The sequence below is a fragment of the Crotalus tigris genome, unplaced genomic scaffold, assembly GCF_016545835.1.
Source record: "Crotalus tigris isolate CLP2741 ecotype Arizona unplaced genomic scaffold, ASM1654583v1 scf7180000018486.1709376, whole genome shotgun sequence".
Taxonomy (NCBI): domain Eukaryota; kingdom Metazoa; phylum Chordata; class Lepidosauria; order Squamata; family Viperidae; genus Crotalus; species Crotalus tigris.
In genome coordinates this window covers 1,596,502-1,616,943 of record NW_024097034.1, presented here as the reverse complement: position 1 = coordinate 1,616,943, position 20,442 = coordinate 1,596,502, and the positions used below count along the sequence as shown (strand labels likewise).

At 35.9% G+C, this 20,442-nt stretch overlaps 1 protein-coding gene across 4 annotated transcripts in view; it reads right to left on the bottom strand.

The window, feature by feature from the left end:
- Window positions 1–10,265: 10,265 nt before the first annotated feature.
- SIPA1L2 (signal induced proliferation associated 1 like 2) overlaps window positions 10,266–20,442 on the bottom strand; it is a 97,493-nt gene continuing 87,316 nt past the window's right edge. For 2 of the 4 annotated variants that reach the window (XM_039353037.1, XM_039353036.1), the window contains 3 exons: window positions 17,154–17,271; window positions 14,846–14,927; window positions 10,266–11,479 (listed from right to left, as the gene is read on the bottom strand). In XM_039353037.1, the coding sequence (XP_039208971.1) occupies window positions 11,333–11,479; window positions 14,846–14,927; window positions 17,154–17,271 (347 nt within the window). In that variant the 3' untranslated portion in view covers window positions 10,266–11,332. Of the gene's footprint in view, window positions 11,480–14,845; window positions 14,928–17,153; window positions 17,272–18,151; window positions 18,206–20,442 lie in introns of those variants that run through there. The other 2 variants (XM_039353035.1, XR_005557879.1) reach the window with 2 other exon arrangements.

The following is a 20,442-nucleotide window of genomic DNA, read 5'->3' as shown; positions in this document are numbered from 1 at the left end:
TGTAACCATAGGTCAAGGACTACCTGCATACCCAGGGTCTCCTAGGTTATTCTCACCATTCTGATGCTGATCTGATGGTGCAGCCCATTATGAGGACTTTGAATGGGGAAAATGTTTTGGAAGCTGATTCCATGCATTTTGTTCAACTAAATGGTCAACTCCATGTAGCCAAGATCACGGAAAAAATAATTATGTTCCTATGAAGTAGGAGTTGGTTATTCATTGTATCGGTTTGTAGAAAGGGCTATGAGGTCACAGAGAAAAATGTTTTTATATGCATATACGCACACCCCAATTTCTATGCACATATACATACATATACCTACAACTCAAAACATGTCTTATGAAGATTAATACATACCCATTATAACACTTAATCCAATGTGCATGATTTTAAATAATATAGACAATCTATTTGAGATGGGCCTTGAGGGGGGGGTGAAAGATAGTACCTGATCAATGATTGATTTAGAAAGAAGCATGTCTAAATGTTGTAAAGCTGGAGAAAACTGAGCTTGTTCCTTTGGAGGAAAGGAATAAGTCCTCCTTTTAAGAAAGAGTGCATGCTTCCACATATGCATTGAAGTATTACGCTTTTTAAAATGTTATTAGATTCAGTCAACATCATTTGTCAAGAGAATAAACAATTCTCTGTCATAAATTTCAGGGGTCTAAGTCCATTTCTAGTGATGCCTAAGAATCACTGTGTGGAAAGAGTGGTTAGGAACAGGATTATCAGATTTCTGAAGAGACAAAGGAAAACATGGACAACTGGAAAAGAGGACAATGGGGAGAGGGAGAAGGACATATTGTTTATCTTTCTTGATATCTGCAAGAAAAAATCACTGCAAAAACGTACTTAGCTCTACATATACATAAAATTACTTTCTCCAGCATCAAAAAGATCATTTTTAAGCACAGTATTTTTCCAACACATCTTTATATTCGAAAACTTGTTAGCAATAATATAAATTTGATGATGACATGCTTTTCAACTAGGACATGTGACCTGCAGTCTAGAGTGACTATAGATTTAAAGGGGCTGGATTGAAGCCAATGGCTGGAATCAAGAAGTAAATTAAATAATGTAAATTTAGGCTGTTGGCAGATGAGGGAAAGAAAAAAGTCGAGGATTTACAAGGTCACAGTATACCAAACTTTGAATGACTACTGTTGTGAAAACAGTCCAAAACAAAACAAGACACTCAAAAAGCCAGAAAATATTCAATTTTAAGGCTATGCCTATTGGTCAAAAGACATGAGGATTAAAACATATTCTTTTGCTGGACATTTAGCAACCCTAGTTAGGAAGTAAACAAGTTGTCAGAAGACACGAGGCCCTTCTCTTTCCACTACTCTAGAGTTCTGAAGAGCAAGTCCAAGACATGAGGGCAAGATGCTTCTATAAGCCTGGAATTCTACCAAAGGAGCAATTAACAAGCATATTGATCTAGATCAGGGGTGTCAAACTGACGGCCCGTGGGCCGGATGCATCATCCGGAAGCTGCACCCACCCCATTGCCAGCAATGGCAAAACTGTTACGCAACGTCACATGACATCGCGAGTTTGACATGTCTGATCTAGATCCAGCATATGAATATGTAAGAACCAGACCCTTCGAACTACAAATCAACAAGAGAACCAATCAGAATTTAAATATAGCTCCAAACAAACAACCAATCACATGACCTACTGACCACACAAGACATTTATAAGCTAAGAAACATAGAACAAGAAAATTCTGCTGATGATGTTACTTAGTTTGGTAACAAAACGTTCAGAAACTAAATTGAAACAGGCTTGGAGAGGAAACCCACTGCCAAAATGTTGCTATTTTTCCTAGAATCTCTTCCCTTTTTTAAATACATTTTTTATTTTACTTCCAAAGTTAAAATACAAACTTTAACAGAAAACAACAAACAAAGAAAGCAAACATTAAACAAGACCCTACAAAATTGTGGAATCTTCCCCTGTGCAAACTATTCTAATGGTCTTCACCCTCTACAAAATAATAATAGCTTCCATGGAAATAATGACACTGAGCAGTCTGACCTCTTTTCGCATTGGTTTTCTCAGTTAAAGAGTGCTATAAAACAGATGTGATTTGTTGCCAGGTTGATGGGTTAAGTTCAAAGGGATTCACAAAGAGAGAGGGGAGGGTGACAAAGGAAGGCGTCTTCAGAAGTAGAAGGAAGAACTAGTTTGCTGCTATTGAACTTTGAAATGGATGCCATGTGTGAGGATAGAATGTGCAACAGAAGATGTGCAACAGAAGGCAGAGTGCTATAAAAATGACTAAGACAAAACTCTCCCCTTCTTAACTCAAACAAACAAACAAACAAACCAAAAATGAGGCTCTATAGCACACTAAAGCTGGTTTGTAATGTTTGTAAAAGAGCGCCACTTAACTAGCAGAGCACTGGGTTTAAAAGGCAGGTAATAAATCATAAGCTTAGACCAAAAGCACAGCAGATATATTTAAGCTAGTATTTAGAAAATTTAAAATATTAGATGAACTGAAGACCCTCATCTCAAGATAAGCAAACTATTCAGTCATTCACTTTTTCTGAAGTTCTGTTTACCTCTTTGACTCTCTCTGTCAAAGGTAGCATCTGGCAGGGGTCCTAAGGAAAAGTTTAAATAGGCATAATAAATGCTTTCCACTGACAATTGAAATTCCATTTTAAGCCACATGTTACTTCACCAGGCAATGTTCAAATATTTAAAGATGTTGACCAAGTTCTACCTCAGTTCTTCTTTTCCAAACATGCCTCTTCCATTAACCTTCTTAATGCTGTATATATTCTGCACACTCTCTTCAATGAAAAATCTAGATGTTTGAAAAGTCATAATACTTTACAGGTGGATTTTATCAAGCTGCTGTCTCTATCAAAAGGAAATTATTATTTTAAAAATTTGTGGTACTTGGAAAGCAACAATATGGGGAAACAATTGATTTTCAAATACCAAGTTTCTTTCTAGACAGGATTACCACTGCTATTAAGGGGATGGAGGCATTTAGAAAGTTATAGAAATATTTGTTTGCTTTACTTCTGTGATGTTTGGTGTTGTTAGTTGCGAAGTCGTGTCTGACCCATCGCGACCCCATGGACAATGTTCTTCCAGGCCTTCCTGTCCTCTACCATCTTCTGGAGTCCATTTAAGCTCATGCCCACTGCTTCAGTGACTCTACCCAGCCACCTATTTCTCTGCCGTCCCATTCTTCTATTGCCCTCAATCTTTCCCAGCATTAGGCTCTTCGCCAGTGAGTCCTTCAGTAATCCATGAAGGAGTCTGTCATGTTAACAAGATACAAATGAAGGCAAATATACATGTCCCAAGATAATGTTGCAGATTCAATCTGGCCAGGTCATATTCTGGTGAGAAAGAAGTTCTCTGCGGATGGGCTCCAGCACGAATCTGAAAACTCAGAAGACTAAACCTCTGGTCTTGGTGACTGACCCAGATTGGAAGTTATTAATACTATTTTGGAATTGTCAACCAGGCATATTAAGGAAACTGAGAATCTAGGATTTTGAAAACATCAGTTGATAATTTCTAAGTGACTGGAAAATTGGAATCAGTTGAAATGTTCTTATTTACCCCGTGTCATGTTTTTACATAATCCAGAAGACAGACAATGAGACCTCAGATGTTTCATTATGGTCAATATTAATTGAATAGTGTTGTCTGGAAAATCTCTCTTTAGGTACAATATAATCTCAGTTTAATGGATGAATGGGAGGATGTATTAGTTATTTTGCAAATGTCTGTTAAATATGAAAGTATATGATTTTTGTCATGCTATATCATTTTATTTCCAATTATGAATTTAAATTCAAGAAAATTTTATGGACCTCTATAGCCTTAAATATCGTAGGACTTTATCAGCTAAGGAGCTGCTTCTCCCATGGGCTTTTATGGTTAATTTTAACAATGCCATGTTACATTATTGCTACAGGTACTACATTGATCTCTTTCTGAATGTAATTCAAGATGTTGGTCACTCCCTAGCTTAGGTCCTGGATATCTAAGAGGCCACTTTTCAGAGATATTGTTTGCCTGACCCATATAGCCAGGAATGAACCCAATGGCAAATGTTTTCTATAGGAGCCTGGCATTCCATTAAGGAGAAGATGGCCTATTCATACATTTATTTATTTTTGTTGATCACATAATCAGCCAAATGCTGAGACTGATTTTGGCATTTCTGTCCAGCTATTGAGTCCTTCCTAAAGACGTGGAATAGACAGATGTTGCTGTTAGTAATATTAAAGGTATTGTCACGGGATGCAAACGGTTTCAAGCTGCCTTTTGCATGGTAATTTTGTCAGTGCCAATGGTGTTCAAATGGTGCTCCAGATGTTTTGGGATAGCATCTAAGCTTCCTATAACTATTGGTGCTACCTTTGCTTTCTTTTGCTACAGTTGTTCCATTTCTATTTGCAGCTATTTGTATTTTGTGATTTTTCTCCAGTTCTTTCTCTTCTATTCTGCTGTCTCCAGGTACTGCCATGTCTACTATCCAGACTTTTTCTTTCTTTCTTATGAACAATGGTTAGGTCTGGGGTGCTGTGTAACACAGGGGTCCCCAATCCCTGGGCCATGGACTGGCACCAGGCCATGATGTGCCAGAAACTGGTCTGTGCAAACCAGTGAAGCTTCATCTGCAGGATGCAGGCAGCATGCAAAACCACATCCCCTCTGGTCCGTGGGAAAAACCTCTCTCCAAGGAACTAGTCCCTGGTGCCCAAAAGGTTGGGGGACACTGGTGTAGTGGATGTTTGTTTGAATTCTAAAGTCTCAGAGCATTTCTTACTTGCAGGCAAATGGTATTTCTTGAAGATCTTCCAATGTGCCATTGTTGCTACTTTGTCATGCCACTGTTTGTAATCAATCTGTGTGATTTTCTTCAGCATTTAATTAGGTTATCCATTGTTTCTTCAGCTTCTTTGCAGAGACAGCATTTGCCATCTTCTCAGTTCTGGGTTTGTATGCATTTGTTCTTAAACCTTGGTTTTGTGTAGCTGGAATTAAGTCTTTTGTTTCTTTCTCCAGTTTTCTTACTCTTAGACATTATCTTCTTGTTATCTACTTTACCTGCTATTCTTTTTTTCAAACAAACAAACAAACAAACAAAAAACATGCCCATGTAATACTTTACCTCGCCATGTCTCTTTTCTATTTTTCATATGGCTTTTCTTGAAGACCAGTTTGGGCTCTTCAGTACTCAGTAAACCTTTATGGTATATTAACCTCAGTGCTTCTTCTTCACTGTCTTTCAGATATTTTTCCAATGTCCTTTTTTCTTCTTTAGTTGCCTGTTGTACTTGCAACATTCCATGCCCACTTATTTTCTCTGGTAAGAAGCAGAGTCTGTCAACATTTCTGCATGGATGATGTTATTATTACTTTAAATATAATCTAAGTTCCCTAGAATTCCATCAGACTAAAGTGGTATTACCCTATCAAAACTACGCATTGTGTCAGTTGGGCAGCCATATAAATTTAATAAAAATAAAATATATAGGATACATGTTTCTGAAGATATTCTTGTCGTTCAGTGTCATCTGTCTTATTCATGGGAGAAGATGTTCTTATAAGGTATTCCTGTAATTTATTTTATTGGTGTTTATATAAAGCCGCAGAGTAAAAAATAAACATCTCTATCACCAGGTTTTTTTTAATTATTCACTGATTTTAATACTCTGTTTTTGAACTAAGATTTATTTATTTATTTTTAGCATTTTTGCTAAATATTATTGCATCTGTCAGTAGCTCATGAAAGTAAAATGAAATATAAATCAATCAGGCAAACAATTTTTATTATTTATAAGTGACATCAAGTTTCCCAAATAAAAAAGCAATATTCTATTATTTATTATACCAACAGCACTTAGACTTATATAACACTTCACAGTGCTTTATAGCCCTCTCTGCGTGGTTTAGAGTCAGCATATTGTTCCAACAATCTTCAAAAAAAAAGAAAAAAAATGAATCCAGGAAATTACAGACCTATCAGCCTGACCTCAATACCTGTGAAGATTCTGGAAAAGATAATCAAACAACGAATCAGCGAACACCTACAGGGAAACCAAGTCATTACTAAAAGCCAACACGGGTTTGTCAAAAACAGATCATGCCAGACAAATCTTATTGCATTCTTTGACCAAGTGACAAATTAGTGGACCAAAGGAATGCTGTGGATATAATTTACTTGGACTTCAGTAAGGCATTTTACAAAGTAGATCACAACCTACTACTTGATAAGATAGAAAATGCGGGTTAGATAGCATCACCACCAGATGGATCTGTAGCTGGCTGACCGGCCGTACTCAGTGTGTGGTCCTCAATGGAACCACATCCACATGGAGGGAAGTGTGTAATGGGGTACCCCAGGGCTCTGTTCTGGGTCCAATGCTCTTCAACTTCTTCATCAATGATTTGGACGAGGGGATAGATGGGGAACTCATCAAATTTGCAGATGACACCAAGCTGGCAAGAATAGCCAACACTCCAGAAGACAGGCTTAGGATACAGGAGGATCTGGACGGACTTGAACACAGCTCTATCTAACAAAATGAAATTCAATGGTGAAAAAAGTAAGGTTCTACATTTAGGCAAGAAAAACCAAATGTACAGTATAGTATAGGGGGTACCTTGCTCAATAGTAGTAACTGTGAGAGGGATCTCGGAGTCCTAGTGGACAATCATTTAAATATGAGCCAATACAGTGCTAGACTGCATTAACAGAGGGATAGAATCAAGATCACGTGAAGTATTAATACCACTTTACAATGCCTTGGTAAGGCCACACTTGGAATACTGCATCCAGTTTTGGTCACCACGATGTAAAAAAGACTTTGAGACTCTGGAAAGAGTACAGAGAAGAGCAATAAAGATGATTAGGGGACTGGAGGCTAAAACATATAAGGAACGGTTGCAGAAATTGGGTATGTCTAGTTTAATGAAGAGAAGGACGAGGGGGGACATGATAGCAGTGTTCCAACATCTCAGGGGCTACCACAAAGAAGAGGGAGTCAAGCTATTTTCCAAAGCACCTGAAGGCAAGACAAGAAGCAACAGATGGAAACTAACCAAAGAGAGAAGCAACCTAGAACCAAGGAGAAACTTCCTGACAGTTAGAACAATTAACCAGTGGAACAACCTGCCTCCAGAAGCGGTGAATGCTCCAACACTGGAAGTTTTTAAGAAGAAACTGGACAGCCATTTGTCCGAAATGATATAGGGTTACCTGCCTGAGCAGGGGGTTGGACTTGATGACCTCCAAGGTCCCTTCCAACTTTATTATTATTATGAATCATCGCACAGTCAGCCAGATGTTCAGACTGGATTTGGCATTTTGTCTACCTATCGAGTCCTTACCCAAGACCTGGGATAGGCAGATGTAGATGTTTGATGGTATTACAGATATCGTCGCAGGATGGAAGTAGTTCCTAGTAAGGTCGCCTTTTGCAATTGACTAATAGCGAATTTGTCAATGCCAATGGTGTTCAAGTGGTGCTCCAGTTGTTTTGGGATTGCACCCAAGGAGCCTATGACTATTGGTACTACCCTTGCTTGCTTTTGCCACAGTCTTTCTATTTCTATTTGTAGGTCTTTGTATTTTGTTATATTATTATTATTATTATTATTATTATTATTATTATTATTATTTATTATGGATCATCGCACAGTCAGCCAGATGTTCAGACTGGATTTGGCATTTTGTCTACCTATTGAGTCCTTACCCAGGACCTGGGATAGGCAGATGTGGATGTTTGATGGTATTACAGGTATCGTCGCAGGATGGAAGCAGTTCCTAGTAAGGCTGCCTTTTGCAATTGACTAATAGCGAATTTGTCAATGCCAATGGTGTTGATCATCATCATCATCATTATTATTATCTGGGTCCTCATTTTATTGAGCTCGGAAGGATGGAAGGCTGAGTCAACCTTGAGCCAATGAGGATCAAATGCCTGGCAGTGAGTTTATACTTCAAAAGTCCCAGCTAATTAAGCGTATCAAATTCTCTGTATTGTGTACAAGACTATTAAATTCTCATACCCAATAACTTCGATGATTTATGATAATTTTTGCCTCTCAGTGTTTGTTTCAAGACCTAATTCTAAACAAAACCTATCAGTTTTGTAGTTGCCTAAGACACAGTTTTGTAATTTACTTTCTGGGAAGATTTAGAGAATTTTAGGAAAAAGAGAACTATTAAAATCCAGCATCAGAGTTTTACTTAGGGCAGAACAATGAGCTAAAATTTCTGCTCAATTATTTGAAACTGTTGGGTGCCTCACCGAGCCATCAGTTCATTTCCTTTGGCCTTCTTGATTATATTGCAGGAGCTGCCACCTATTTTATTCTGGATAAAACATATATCAAATACTTGTATGGATTCCATTCATTTTTCAGTGCTGCATACCCTCTTCCAAAAGCAAGTGATGCCTATTATAGAGCTGTGCTTTCACTGAGGTATTTTTCCAGTATACTGATGTCTCTATATATCACATCTAAGAACTTATTGCAGACATGGTCAGTTAAACATTGAAGTGCTTCATTAATACTGTAATCTGAGCAACCTTATAGCATGAATATACAATTATTATTGCAGATGTTTCTTTTCATATTTGGTTCCGCTATGAAAACCTTCTCACTTTCAAATGGAGGGAGATCCAGTTGCTTCTAAACTGGCAAGAGTCTAATCACAGCTTATTCAATTAAAAAAAAAAATGCCTTCAGCAACTGAAGCAAACCAAATCACATGACTTGAGATTGTCTTTCAAAATACAATTGAAGAATTGTATTTCTGCTTTTGTGCGGAGAGAGTTCGGTGAAAGAGAGGGTACATACCAAATAGAACAGTTAAACAACATTATTACGATAAATCAATCCAACTTATTTGAGAACAGAAGTACACCTGAAAATACATAAATTGTTTCAGTTCTTTGGTTTTAACTAACTGAAGCCTTTAGTTAAATTTAGAGTTGCGTTTATCTATCCATTGTTACATATATTTCTCTCACTCTTTCTCATACATTAAATGGAAGCTGGGCTAACACCAGACACTGATAAATGCCTATAAGGACTATGCAAAGCTTTGAAGAACTGTTTCCTTCAATATTTCAAACAAAGCATCTCTTCAAAACTAATTTGTGAAAATCTTCTTTACAAAGGTGTTTCTTTGGGTGTTACCTCAGAATCCTCTTTGGGTGTTACCTCAGAATCCTCTTTCAGAAAAGAAACAAAAGAAACACCTGTCTGGCCAGACTGGAAGACTTATGGTCAAACAATACTTTTTAATCAAGGCGAACCTACCCTTAAGTGCCAAGAAGAGTTGGCGTCATGATGTGTCTGTCACTGGTTTACATATTTACAATGGAAAGAAACATTTAAACCAATAAAAAAGTTACGAGTTTGACTTTGTAAAATGAATTTGAAATTATACTGTGTGGTAATGATGAATATGTTATTGCAAAGGTTTATAAATTGTTACTGAAATTGAATGTGGAGAATGTGTATGTGAAACTTTGCATGGTTGAATGGGCAAAGAATATAATGCTTGAACAATAGGAAAATACAGATTTTAAAATTTACATTAAATTACAATTTTAAAGACAAATTCTATAAAATGATGTTGTGTTGATCTTGAGTTGAAACTATAGTGGCAGAATTAAGGGAGAAGTGGCCGTGTGTCCCTCCTCTTCCCTTTCTTCTAATTGCATAATTTTATTTTATATTGATAAAATGTCTGAGTTAATACATTTGAAGCAGGATGTTCAGAATGTTATGCAAAGAAAAAATTATTAACATTAAGAAAAAAATGTATTACAATTTTAAAACCACAGAGAATATTTTAATATATAGCCTTTTCACATTAATATTCTCAATCAATACTTTAATAGAAAACTTGAATCAATGATTTATAGGGCACGTCTGTACATTTACTGAAAAATAAGCCCCATGGTATTCGTTGTTTATAGGTGTGTAGAACTAAAAGCATTGATATTTGGTTTCTCCTTTACTGAAAGACATTAAAAAGTATGAAAAGTGAGTTGGAATCATAGCTCCGCAAATCTCTCAAGTTATGTATCAGTTTAGTGTCAGACTGTTAAGTTCTTAGAAACTATCAAGTCCAACCTCCAGAAATCTGCTACTACCTATGGAACTGTGTAGGTGACAAAAATATTCTACTATGTTCTTCTTTGAATGAGATCCAACTGTAACTCGAATCATTGAAAACAGAGCACTGTTGTTTGTGGTTGGTATTTTAAACATTTATTTTTTTTTAAAAAAGCAAAGTATATTCATTTCAAACAAATCAGTTAAATGTTAAAGCATACAAACACAAGTTGTGTACTAGCAGCATTCAATTGTTAGACTCTTCTAGAACTCTGCAGTGCCATGTTGGCAAGCTAAACACACATTGTAGCTTGCAACCCCCTCCTCACCGTAGTGCAGATAAAACAAAAGCTTTATAAAATTAAAGAGGTTAAATAAGCTTAAATAAAGATGTTAAATACAAGTCACATGCTCAAAGCTTCTGTACAAAGATAAACAAATCTGGCATTATACAAATGATTGGCTGGTTCACATCACGTAGGATTATTATTATTAGGCTCTCTATAACCATCTTTGCTGAATATGAATTATATAAAGTCACTGACAGTGAATTGATCAAATGAGCCATTATACAAAGCATGTGTATCTTTAGAAAAATTGGAACACAGTTTAAATTCAGGCACCATTTTTTTCTGCAAATAAATATTTCCTTGTATATCTGCATCCAAACTACTCTTAAACTTATCAGTGCTATTTTTATTAATAAACACAGCTTTGTGACTATTTAATTCTACGTCCATTCTTATTGCTATGACAATGTGACTGTGGAAATATCTACTGTACATAGAAAAAAATAGAGCACCTTTAAACATGAAAGTATACGGCTACCTTTTTTTATCTTACAATGCTGAAACCCAAGTTACCATAAATTGCTTAAACAACTTCATTGGAGCACCTGAAGGAGTGACCATGAATCCCAAATCATTATTCTCTTCCAGCCATGCTCAAACCAGAAATTTATTCTAAAATGTCTAAAATGACACCAGGAATGTACATTCATTTTCATGAAAGCAAATGCATGTCATTCATTCTCTTCTTCCACTGGATATAAAGACTTTCTCATAGTTTGTAGCTTTGTTCAAATGGCCTGGGTGGAGATTATAGCAGAAAATGTCTAAAAGATTGAAGGCTGATTAAAATAATGTTAGGCAAATTCAAAATTATGAAGTTTTTCAATAGCGCTTTTTCAAAATTCAGATATTAGCATTTTTTGTCTACTGTACTGAAAAACCACTCTGTAAATTTTCTTAGCTGAGCAGCTGCTGTTTGTGATTCTTCTTGAAGTCTTAGGTTATCTTGCCTCAAATGCTGGACTTCAGCTTGGAGAACAACCTTGTCTTGCTTTTCCTAGATCACAGAAAAAGGAGTGAAATTATGTTTATAATCATTCTTTTTGTAGCACAGATAACAAACATGCACATATTTACTTCATTTCCTTAGTGACAATGAAGGCAGTGGAATTCTGATTCTCAATTTATCTCAATTAGTTTGATTTTAAAGAAGGTAGCCTTGCAGCCTAAACAAGCTAAATGGGACTGGACAACCAAGTCTCTATATCATTGATAGCATCATGCTGTCAACCAAGGATATCATTTCACAAAAACATATATGACTTAAATGTGCTTGCAAAGAGAACACAAAGCAATAAGACAAAACAAGATGACCAATTGAATGGTTTCTATTTACTATTTATTAATATTTATTTACGATTTACTCCAGAAAAAAAACAACTGCAACCAACCTGCCTTCCACTGAGGACCTGTATAGTGCAAGAGCCAGAAAAAGGGCTGAGAAAATATCTACAAATCCCTCACATCCCGGACATAAACTGTTTCAACCTCTTCCCTTGGGACTCCTCTATAGGGCATTACGTGCCAAAACGACTAAGACACAAAGACAGTTTTTTCCGTCATGCCATCATTCTGCTAAACACATAATTCTTATGCCTAAGGATATTACTACCCTTCTCATCTTTCCTATTACCTACTCCTATTGGTATCTTATGACTATCACTTTGTTGGTTGTATCTTGTGATTTATGATTGTATCTTATGATTTATCATTTTGTTGCTTGTATGTTCTCTGAAAGTTTATGCACCAGAGAGAAATTCCTTGGGTGTCCAATCATACTTGGCCAATAAAGTCCTATCCTATCCTATCCTATCCTATCCTATCCTATCCTATCCTATCCTATCCTATCCTATCCCATCCCATCCCATCCCATCCCATCCCATCCCATCCCATCCCATCAATACATTACTATTTAAAAAATCTGATTTGAAACACGGAGAAGAGCATATATCACATGAATGAATTGAGCAGCTTCCAAATATTATGTGAATACATCATTCATTTTTCAAACAAATGCACAGGAAATTTAGCATCCAGTAAGAGTTAAAAGAATATATGTCATATGTATTGTATTGCATTGCTTTGCATTGCATTGCAGTATTATAGAAATAAATGTGATGTGTTCGTAAATGCTTAAGAATAGGCTATACTGAACCATAGTATATACAAATGTTTGCATTGCTTATTTCATATTTTGAGGCTCCACCACAGGAGAATAGCCAGAGCCGGTCATAGTAACTGCAATATGTTGACATTGTAGCTTGTAGGCATGAAACTGTCTTACTGTCTAGAATATAAAAACTTAATATTAGAACTTCACTCTCTAATTCAGCACATCACTCTCAGAACATGATTGAGGGTTTTTTTGGGGGGGGGGTATTATTTCTTGTATTAAGTTTAACAGGGATTCAGAAAACGATTTCATGAATGAATGAATATTCCACTTGTATAACTAGATCTGATAGCAAATTTTAACCCTTCTCATTAGAATATGATCTTAAGTTCAAAATAGCTGAAATGCTAAGCATCTGGAAGAACTGCAACTTGGAAAAGAGGAATGGATACATCTTTTTCAGAGCAAAAGGACCCTTTATTCCTATAACGAGTTTGTCAGAGGAAATGTGGTGTGAAGGTAAGTGGTGGGTATGACAGTTATTCTTCCTCCAATTCTCTGCATTTCTCCTTTTTAAAAAAGAGATCAGGGGGACATTTTTCCAAAGGGCCAATTTTAACTAGTAGTTCATGCCATCAACACCTCCCAAAATTATTTCCAGCCACTCCTTTTTATAAACTGTACAAGATATGAGTTTAATTAATCAGATCTACTGCAGTCAGATGCAGTGTGAGCTGTATATTTATGAAATTTTAATTTGAGAAATCAAGCTTTCTAGTTACACAATAAGGTCTTTAGCTGATGTTATGCAATTATTCCTTGCAATGTTTGAAAAGATGTGTGTTAATTAATCTTACATAGGATATCAAAAGTTCAAAAGTCACAAAGTACTGGACTCTAAAATTTGTGTGTAATCTCACTCACCATCATATGTAATTGGAAAAACAGTGCATCTATATTTTCATACCTCACTGAGGTGGGCACAGTATTTTTTTTATACTGTTGTTATTCTGAAATATGTAGTCAACATACATTTAGATTGCAACAGCAATAGCACTTAGACTTATACAAGTTCATAGTGATTTAGAGCATTCTCTAAGCAGTTTACAGAGTCAGCATATTGCCCCCAACAATCTGGGTCTTCAAAAATAATCTAAATTGAAAATATTGAGTAATTAAATTAACACATCTTTTTTTGCATATTTGAACACTTGTAATCCCAAAATAAATTAGATAAAGCAGGATGTTTCCTATTCACATTATTTTCATGATAGCCTACTAGTTAAGTTTGTAATGAGGGTATGGAAATGGCTTTTATTCCATGGAAGCAATGGGGCCACTCAATAAAAATACTCCTGGTATACTTCCTGGTTCAAAGATGGTTATTTAAATACAGTTGCCTTCTATGGAGGCAGATACTGATCTGTCTAGGACAGTGGTTCTCAACCTTTTTAATGCCGCGACCCCCCAACCGGTCGTAAGTCGAGGACTACTCAACCGGTCATAAGTCGAGGACTACTCAACTGGTGCAGCACCATTTGCAGAATGGGACTTTTGGCGGGCTCAGCAGGCCAGAGACAGCCTGGACAATTCCTATTGGCTTTTGAAAGCCAATAGAATTAGACTCTATTCAAGAGAGTCTATTCTATTGGCTTTCAAAAGCCAATAGAATAAAAGGGAGTAGCACAGCTAAGGAAAAGGGGGGAAAAAATGGCGGACTGCGTTGTTTGGCGACCCCCTGAAATGGTTGTTCTACCCCAAATGTGGTCCCGACCCACAGGTTGAGAACCACTGGTCTAGGATAATATAGCAATGTGATTCACTAGAGACTCTATGGCATGTACTGCAACCTGAATTTATATCTGAGAATACATATTTGCCTTTCAAACAATTTACTTTTGCAAGCTTACAATAAATACATCTGAACACTTAGGAAACAATGAAATTAGAAAGCAGAAGTTATGTGCAGATTTCCCATCATTTTAAGGGAAAAATGTGGTTTGCTCTGTGGCCTGATGTGGTCTGAGGTCACAACACACACAGTTTTTTTTTCTTTAATTCATTTCACTAATGCTAATTACCCAGTTTGCAGTAAGCTGACTCCACGTTACTTCTGATGGCAAGAGCAGCCTGTACCACGTGAGTGTAGCTTTCATATAACATGTAAGCTAGTATGCAGGTCCTAGACAGAAATCCTACAGTATCTTTATTTAAACTGTGTGATATGAATGAATACATTTTATTTTTTACCTTTCGAAGATCAGTTTGCAATTGTCGGAGGATCACTTCTAGCTGGTTTACTTTTCCAGTCAAAGTAGCAGGACTATCCTCTCTAAAAAAAAATCAAAATGCACTTTGGGGATAGTTCAAAATATCATACAGATTTCCTAATAAAACATTTCCATACAAATCATACATAGCAACTGAGCAATGTGCAGTATATTATGGTTTTCAAAACCATATGAAAGCACTCAGATTCTAATTCAAAAACATGTAGATCTTAAATGAAAAAATTGCTGAGATTCATTCTTTGGGTTTAAATGCAATGAAAAGCATGTATTAAACTTCATTCTCCTGGGCTTCTGGAAAACTGCTTAAAGCCTGATTCAGGTCTTAGGCCAGGGTTTAATGTGTTTGTAAGGGCACTGTTGTGGTTTCCTGTTATTGTTGTTAGGGCTATTGGTCCAGCTGCTTGTGCTGTTTTACCTGTTCTTATTTCAGGATTTTGTAAGCCACCCAGAGTGGGCAGCCATTAAAAAAACAACTATTATTATTTTTTAAAAACACCATGATCTGCCTCAGCCTTGTCTGGTCATTAATTAAAGGCTTTCTGTTACTAGAAATCCAAAACAATTAGTCTTAATGACATAGTGAAGTATGGATTAATAGACCCAGCTAGATAGTAACGCCTAGTAAACTTTAGCTGATCTTGTGGCTTAAACCTAGTTAATAATTGGATGGCAGACCACAAGAAATACCAAGGATATAGGATAGATTAAGAAGTAGATTAGGAAGTAGAACAAAAACCAGGACCTCCATATTGCTAAGAAAACTGTACAGATGTGTCCAAAGAAGAAAGCGTGTTAGAACAAATGCAAGAAAGAGTAAATATATTCAGAAGCTATATGAATAACAATGTAAATGAATTTATTATGGAGGACAAAATTCCACAATGGAGATACAACTATAAAGTGGAGAAACAACCAATATGATTTGTCTTGCTCCTAATACATTTCTGTATTTTCCATAAGGAAGGGTGATATTCCCCCCCCCCCCGGTAATTTGCCTTTGAAATTGCTGGGCTGCTTTGGGAATGGGTGGCATACAAATTAAGGAAATAAGGAAGGATGTAAATAAACAGATGAAATCATAGTGATGGAACCTGGAAGGAAAGTGGATGATTTCAAGAGAGCTGCAAGTGTTGTACACATATTTGCTCACCAAGATTAATGTAAGCAAGACCAGCATTGCTGGATCCCTCCTTGAGAAGTTAGACAGACAAACAAGAGAAATAAATATAGCTGCCCAACTCAATTTTGTGGATCACAATGCAAAACAAAGAGAAGAAATAATAAAGCAACAAAACTGAACTCCATAAAATCTAATCCAAATAAAATCATGCATGTTGAGCTCTACTAGAATTGGTTACTGCCTTGCCTACCTAATTGAGATTATGTGAACAAATGCAAGAGAATAAGTGATGGAGTGGAGAAAAAGCAAGGGAATAAGAAGGAAGCAGTCAAATTGGGAAAAGCAACTACTGTTAAAACAATGACAGGTGAGTACAAATATGTGGGAAGAGACTAAGACATTGTTACATTGTGTACATGCCCCACTCTGACTATGATAGTGAAGGAAAATAATTGGAAAAGCCAAAAAATTTAAGTGACATTGTGATGCCACTTCAAATGGTTTTCTGTGCAGTAACAAGTCTAACCAAATAAATTTTGATGACATGCATATGGCTCCTTTTAAAGAAAAGTACCAGAACTCATTATAACTCACACAGACTTCAAACAAGCAATTGAATATATCTAAACTGCAGACACTACCTACAGCATACACTTGGTTTTGCTGTCTTAAAGCCACAGAAATGCAGATCATGTCTCCTACTTCTGTTCTGAACCTTTCTGCCTAAATGGATTATCAGCATTAAAAGAAAAATAACAAAGGTGAAACAAGAGATATTTATACGAGTTCTAGGCCACCCACTATCAAAGGATCTGAAGCCGAAAAAACAGCCCTATTAAAAGAACAGATCCACCGCAAATTAAATCATTATTAAACTACTATTTAAAACCTTACAAATTCAGACTTGCACTGCATAACTAAACATTATCAACAGTCACTTGAGAAAGGCGTGTTCTGAAGTCTTCTTAAGGCCAATATGGAAGGAATTCCTTGTATTCTGCTGGAAAGGGAATTCCACACAGGGTGCCTCACTTCGGAGACAGTCTGTTGCAAATAGCATCCAGCATACTGGATTTGGACATTCCCCCAAAATTTGAAGTAGTAGAATCACGCAAGAAGTAGCCTTCTTTGTACATACTTTACATACCCATTAGCATCAATGAAGTCTTTTCCATTTGTTGGACTTGAGCCCAAGGCTTGGTTGTTCTCCAAAGCTTGCATATGCTGCATGTCATTCAGGGTACAAAAAGATGCCACCCTTTGATCTAGAAAGGCAAATGCATAGGCAAATAACTAAAAAAAAAAGGTAACCTAGAAATACTTTCAGAATTCAAAACTGGTCAAGAACTGTTGTTATCTGAATCCAAACAGAGCCCAAAAAGAAAATGCTTGCAACCATTTCTTTAAATCTGCATTCCCCATCCCTTGAATTTCCGGACAAATACCAAAGCATGCGAATTACAGCTTGAGCGTTGCTGTAATTACATCCCCCCCTATTTATTACTCATCTCATTTTCCAAAAACTCACAGAAATTCTAAAACCAAAACACTTTAAGGCAAAGCAGATATTTCATAAGAAAAAAAGCTTTGTATTTCCTTTAAAAATATGAAATCCGATCTACTATTTTACTTGAATAAAGGAACTAATTACCTATACACTTGAACTCCAATGAGCTAAAATTTCCATTATGATCTTATCACAGGCAGATCAATTTTAGTCATAAAAAGAAAGCTGCTTACACCAATGATTTTTAAATTACTTCCTTTCCAAGGGCAAAACACATGCTTTACTCTTTGGGAAATAAGCTTCCCCACTGAAAGACATGCAGTGTGGCAGCCAAAATTATACCTAGTACTAAAAGGAAAAAAAAAAAAGTATGGCACACAGACATTTATTATAGAACAAGAAAGAACAGAACTCTGAGCTTTTTCCATGCAACATTTGTATTCAGTAGAAGCAAAGATAATTTGTTTGTAGACTTTATTCATTATGTCTCTGAGTCTTGGCCCTGACCACAGCATGCCCTCCTCTCTTCTTGTAAAGACGCAAACCTTGTATATATTCATGCAACCGTGCAAACATATAAAAGCATATACTTTTTTAAAAAAATAACATAATATCCAACAGTCTACCCAGATCATCACCTAGAAACGAAGTGTGATGACAGACTGGCCCAAGTTCTTCGTCAGAGTCATAATCTGAAAATAAGATTTAGAATTTTCCTATGAACAAACAGAATCCACTGAACTAGCTTTGGATTATGGCACTTGCTATCCTTATGTGAAACAACTCAAGCTTGTGGAATTTACCGGGTCATGTTGTGTAAACTTTACTGTGGGATTTCTAAAAAAAAAAACCCTCACTCAATATTTTTCATCATTATCATCTGGATGTTGACAATTCTAGTAGTTAAAACAAAGTAGTTGCAAAATATATGAAATAAAATGTGGAACAAAAAGAGTAACAGTTTTTTTTCCAGATATATTTATTAGTTAGGCAATATTAGAGGAAGAGCAATAAAATTTACTAAATAGGTTTGTGAGTTAGTCTGGTTTTGATTTATAAGTATAGCTGAACTTTTAAAATAAGAAACAGCATTTAGTTTTCTTTTTTGTTTTACAAGGCAAATTTGTAATAAAACACAAGTACACTCAAAAGTGAACTTACTCACTCTGAAAGAAAAAGAGTGAGAAAAAAGAAAATGCCTTGCACATCTATGTACTGAAATAATGAAACACAGAAACATACAGCATATTCTTTTCTCCTGCTTAATGTTTTTAATTCTACTGAATATATTTAAGTACTTTATTTTAATCTTTCAATCTATAGCAGAAAGGAGAAATCAAGCTTCAAGTTCTCATTAAGCTTATGAAGTTTACTAGGATATGCAGTTTTTCATTATATTCATTTTCTATTTTATGTAAGATCTATTGGAATTTAAACAAATGCTTTTATTCCATATCTGAAGCTTGGTCTCCCTTCTTTTTCATTTTAAGGGGTAATAAAAGATAAACAACTGCGTTTGTGTGGACACACTACTGTATATCCAATATATATACTGAATCTACCTATAATCATAGCATGTACCACTCAGGAATTTGCAAATTTCAGGAGAGGCTTTTTAGAGGGTGCATTATCTTACCATGAAAAGCCAGCAAGAAACCCATTGCACAAACACCCTTCTATTCATACAACTGTGAATTGAAACCACCATGTTCAATCAAGACAATTCATTGAAACTATTGTAGTATCTGTAAAAGTACAGATGCTGTTCTCAATCAAGTTGACAACATTTCAAGACACAACATAGAATACTGAGATGGGTTCAGGGACAAGTTAAAAACAACCTCTTTATAGTATGCCTATGCTTTATTTTATTTTATTTTTTTAGGGAAAATGGTGTTTTATGTTTTTTATCGTTTAGTTACTTTACCAAGTTTAATAAATGATACATTAGAAGAAAAAGTAGGAGAGCTGTTTTATTCTATAGTAGCAAAATGTCAGGAGTCTGACATTTTCTAGTTAAAAAGACCCTGGTAGCACTCTTTCCAACTAACACGTTTTAGATTGCTTTCAATATAATGTGTATGTGTGTGTGATATATACATATATATCACGCTTTAGATTGCTTTCAATATATGTATGTGTGTGTGTGTGTATGTGTGTGTGTATGTATGTGTAAAAAAACCAAAAATCAGAAAACTACAGATAGTCTTCACTTAATAATCACAGTTGGGACCAGCAACTTTGTCACTAAGTGATGTGGTTAAGTGAAAGTCCACCTATCGTGCCAGATTGATAATGTCATTTCCTTAAGCAAATCACCCGCAGTTCTTGAGTCATCCTGCAATCATGCCTTGATTTTAACACCAAGTTCTCCATTATTTCTGTCAGAAGCTGGGTGTGAAGCTCACAAATGGTGATCAAATAACCACAGAATTCTGTGACGGTTACAAATGAACACCGGTTGCAAAGCACCCAAATTGCAATTATGTAACTGTTGGGATTCTGCAACAGTATCTCTCTATCATTTCTCTATCATCATTTCTGTCCTGCTACCTGTTTATTAGCTTTATTGTAGCATAACAGAAACTGACTAGGTTCAGAAAAACAACTTTAGAAAAGTCTTTATCTGGAGGATAATTTATAGATATTGTTTTTAATTTTGTTGTACACCACCCAGTCACTTGATTGTGAAATAGGTGGCCATGTGACTATGAAGAACAAATTATCAATATTTGTTTTTGACAAAGGATATTTTTTAGTCTTGTAGCTGTATATTTTGTCTTAAGTCCACTGAACCTAACAGTAATTTGATGGACCGTGAAACCTATATAATCCATTTATTAACTGAGAATTACAGGTTTAGAAATGGAAAACTGATGGGTTAGGAGAACATGCATGGAATTGCCAAATTATCAAATGTTTTGAGTAC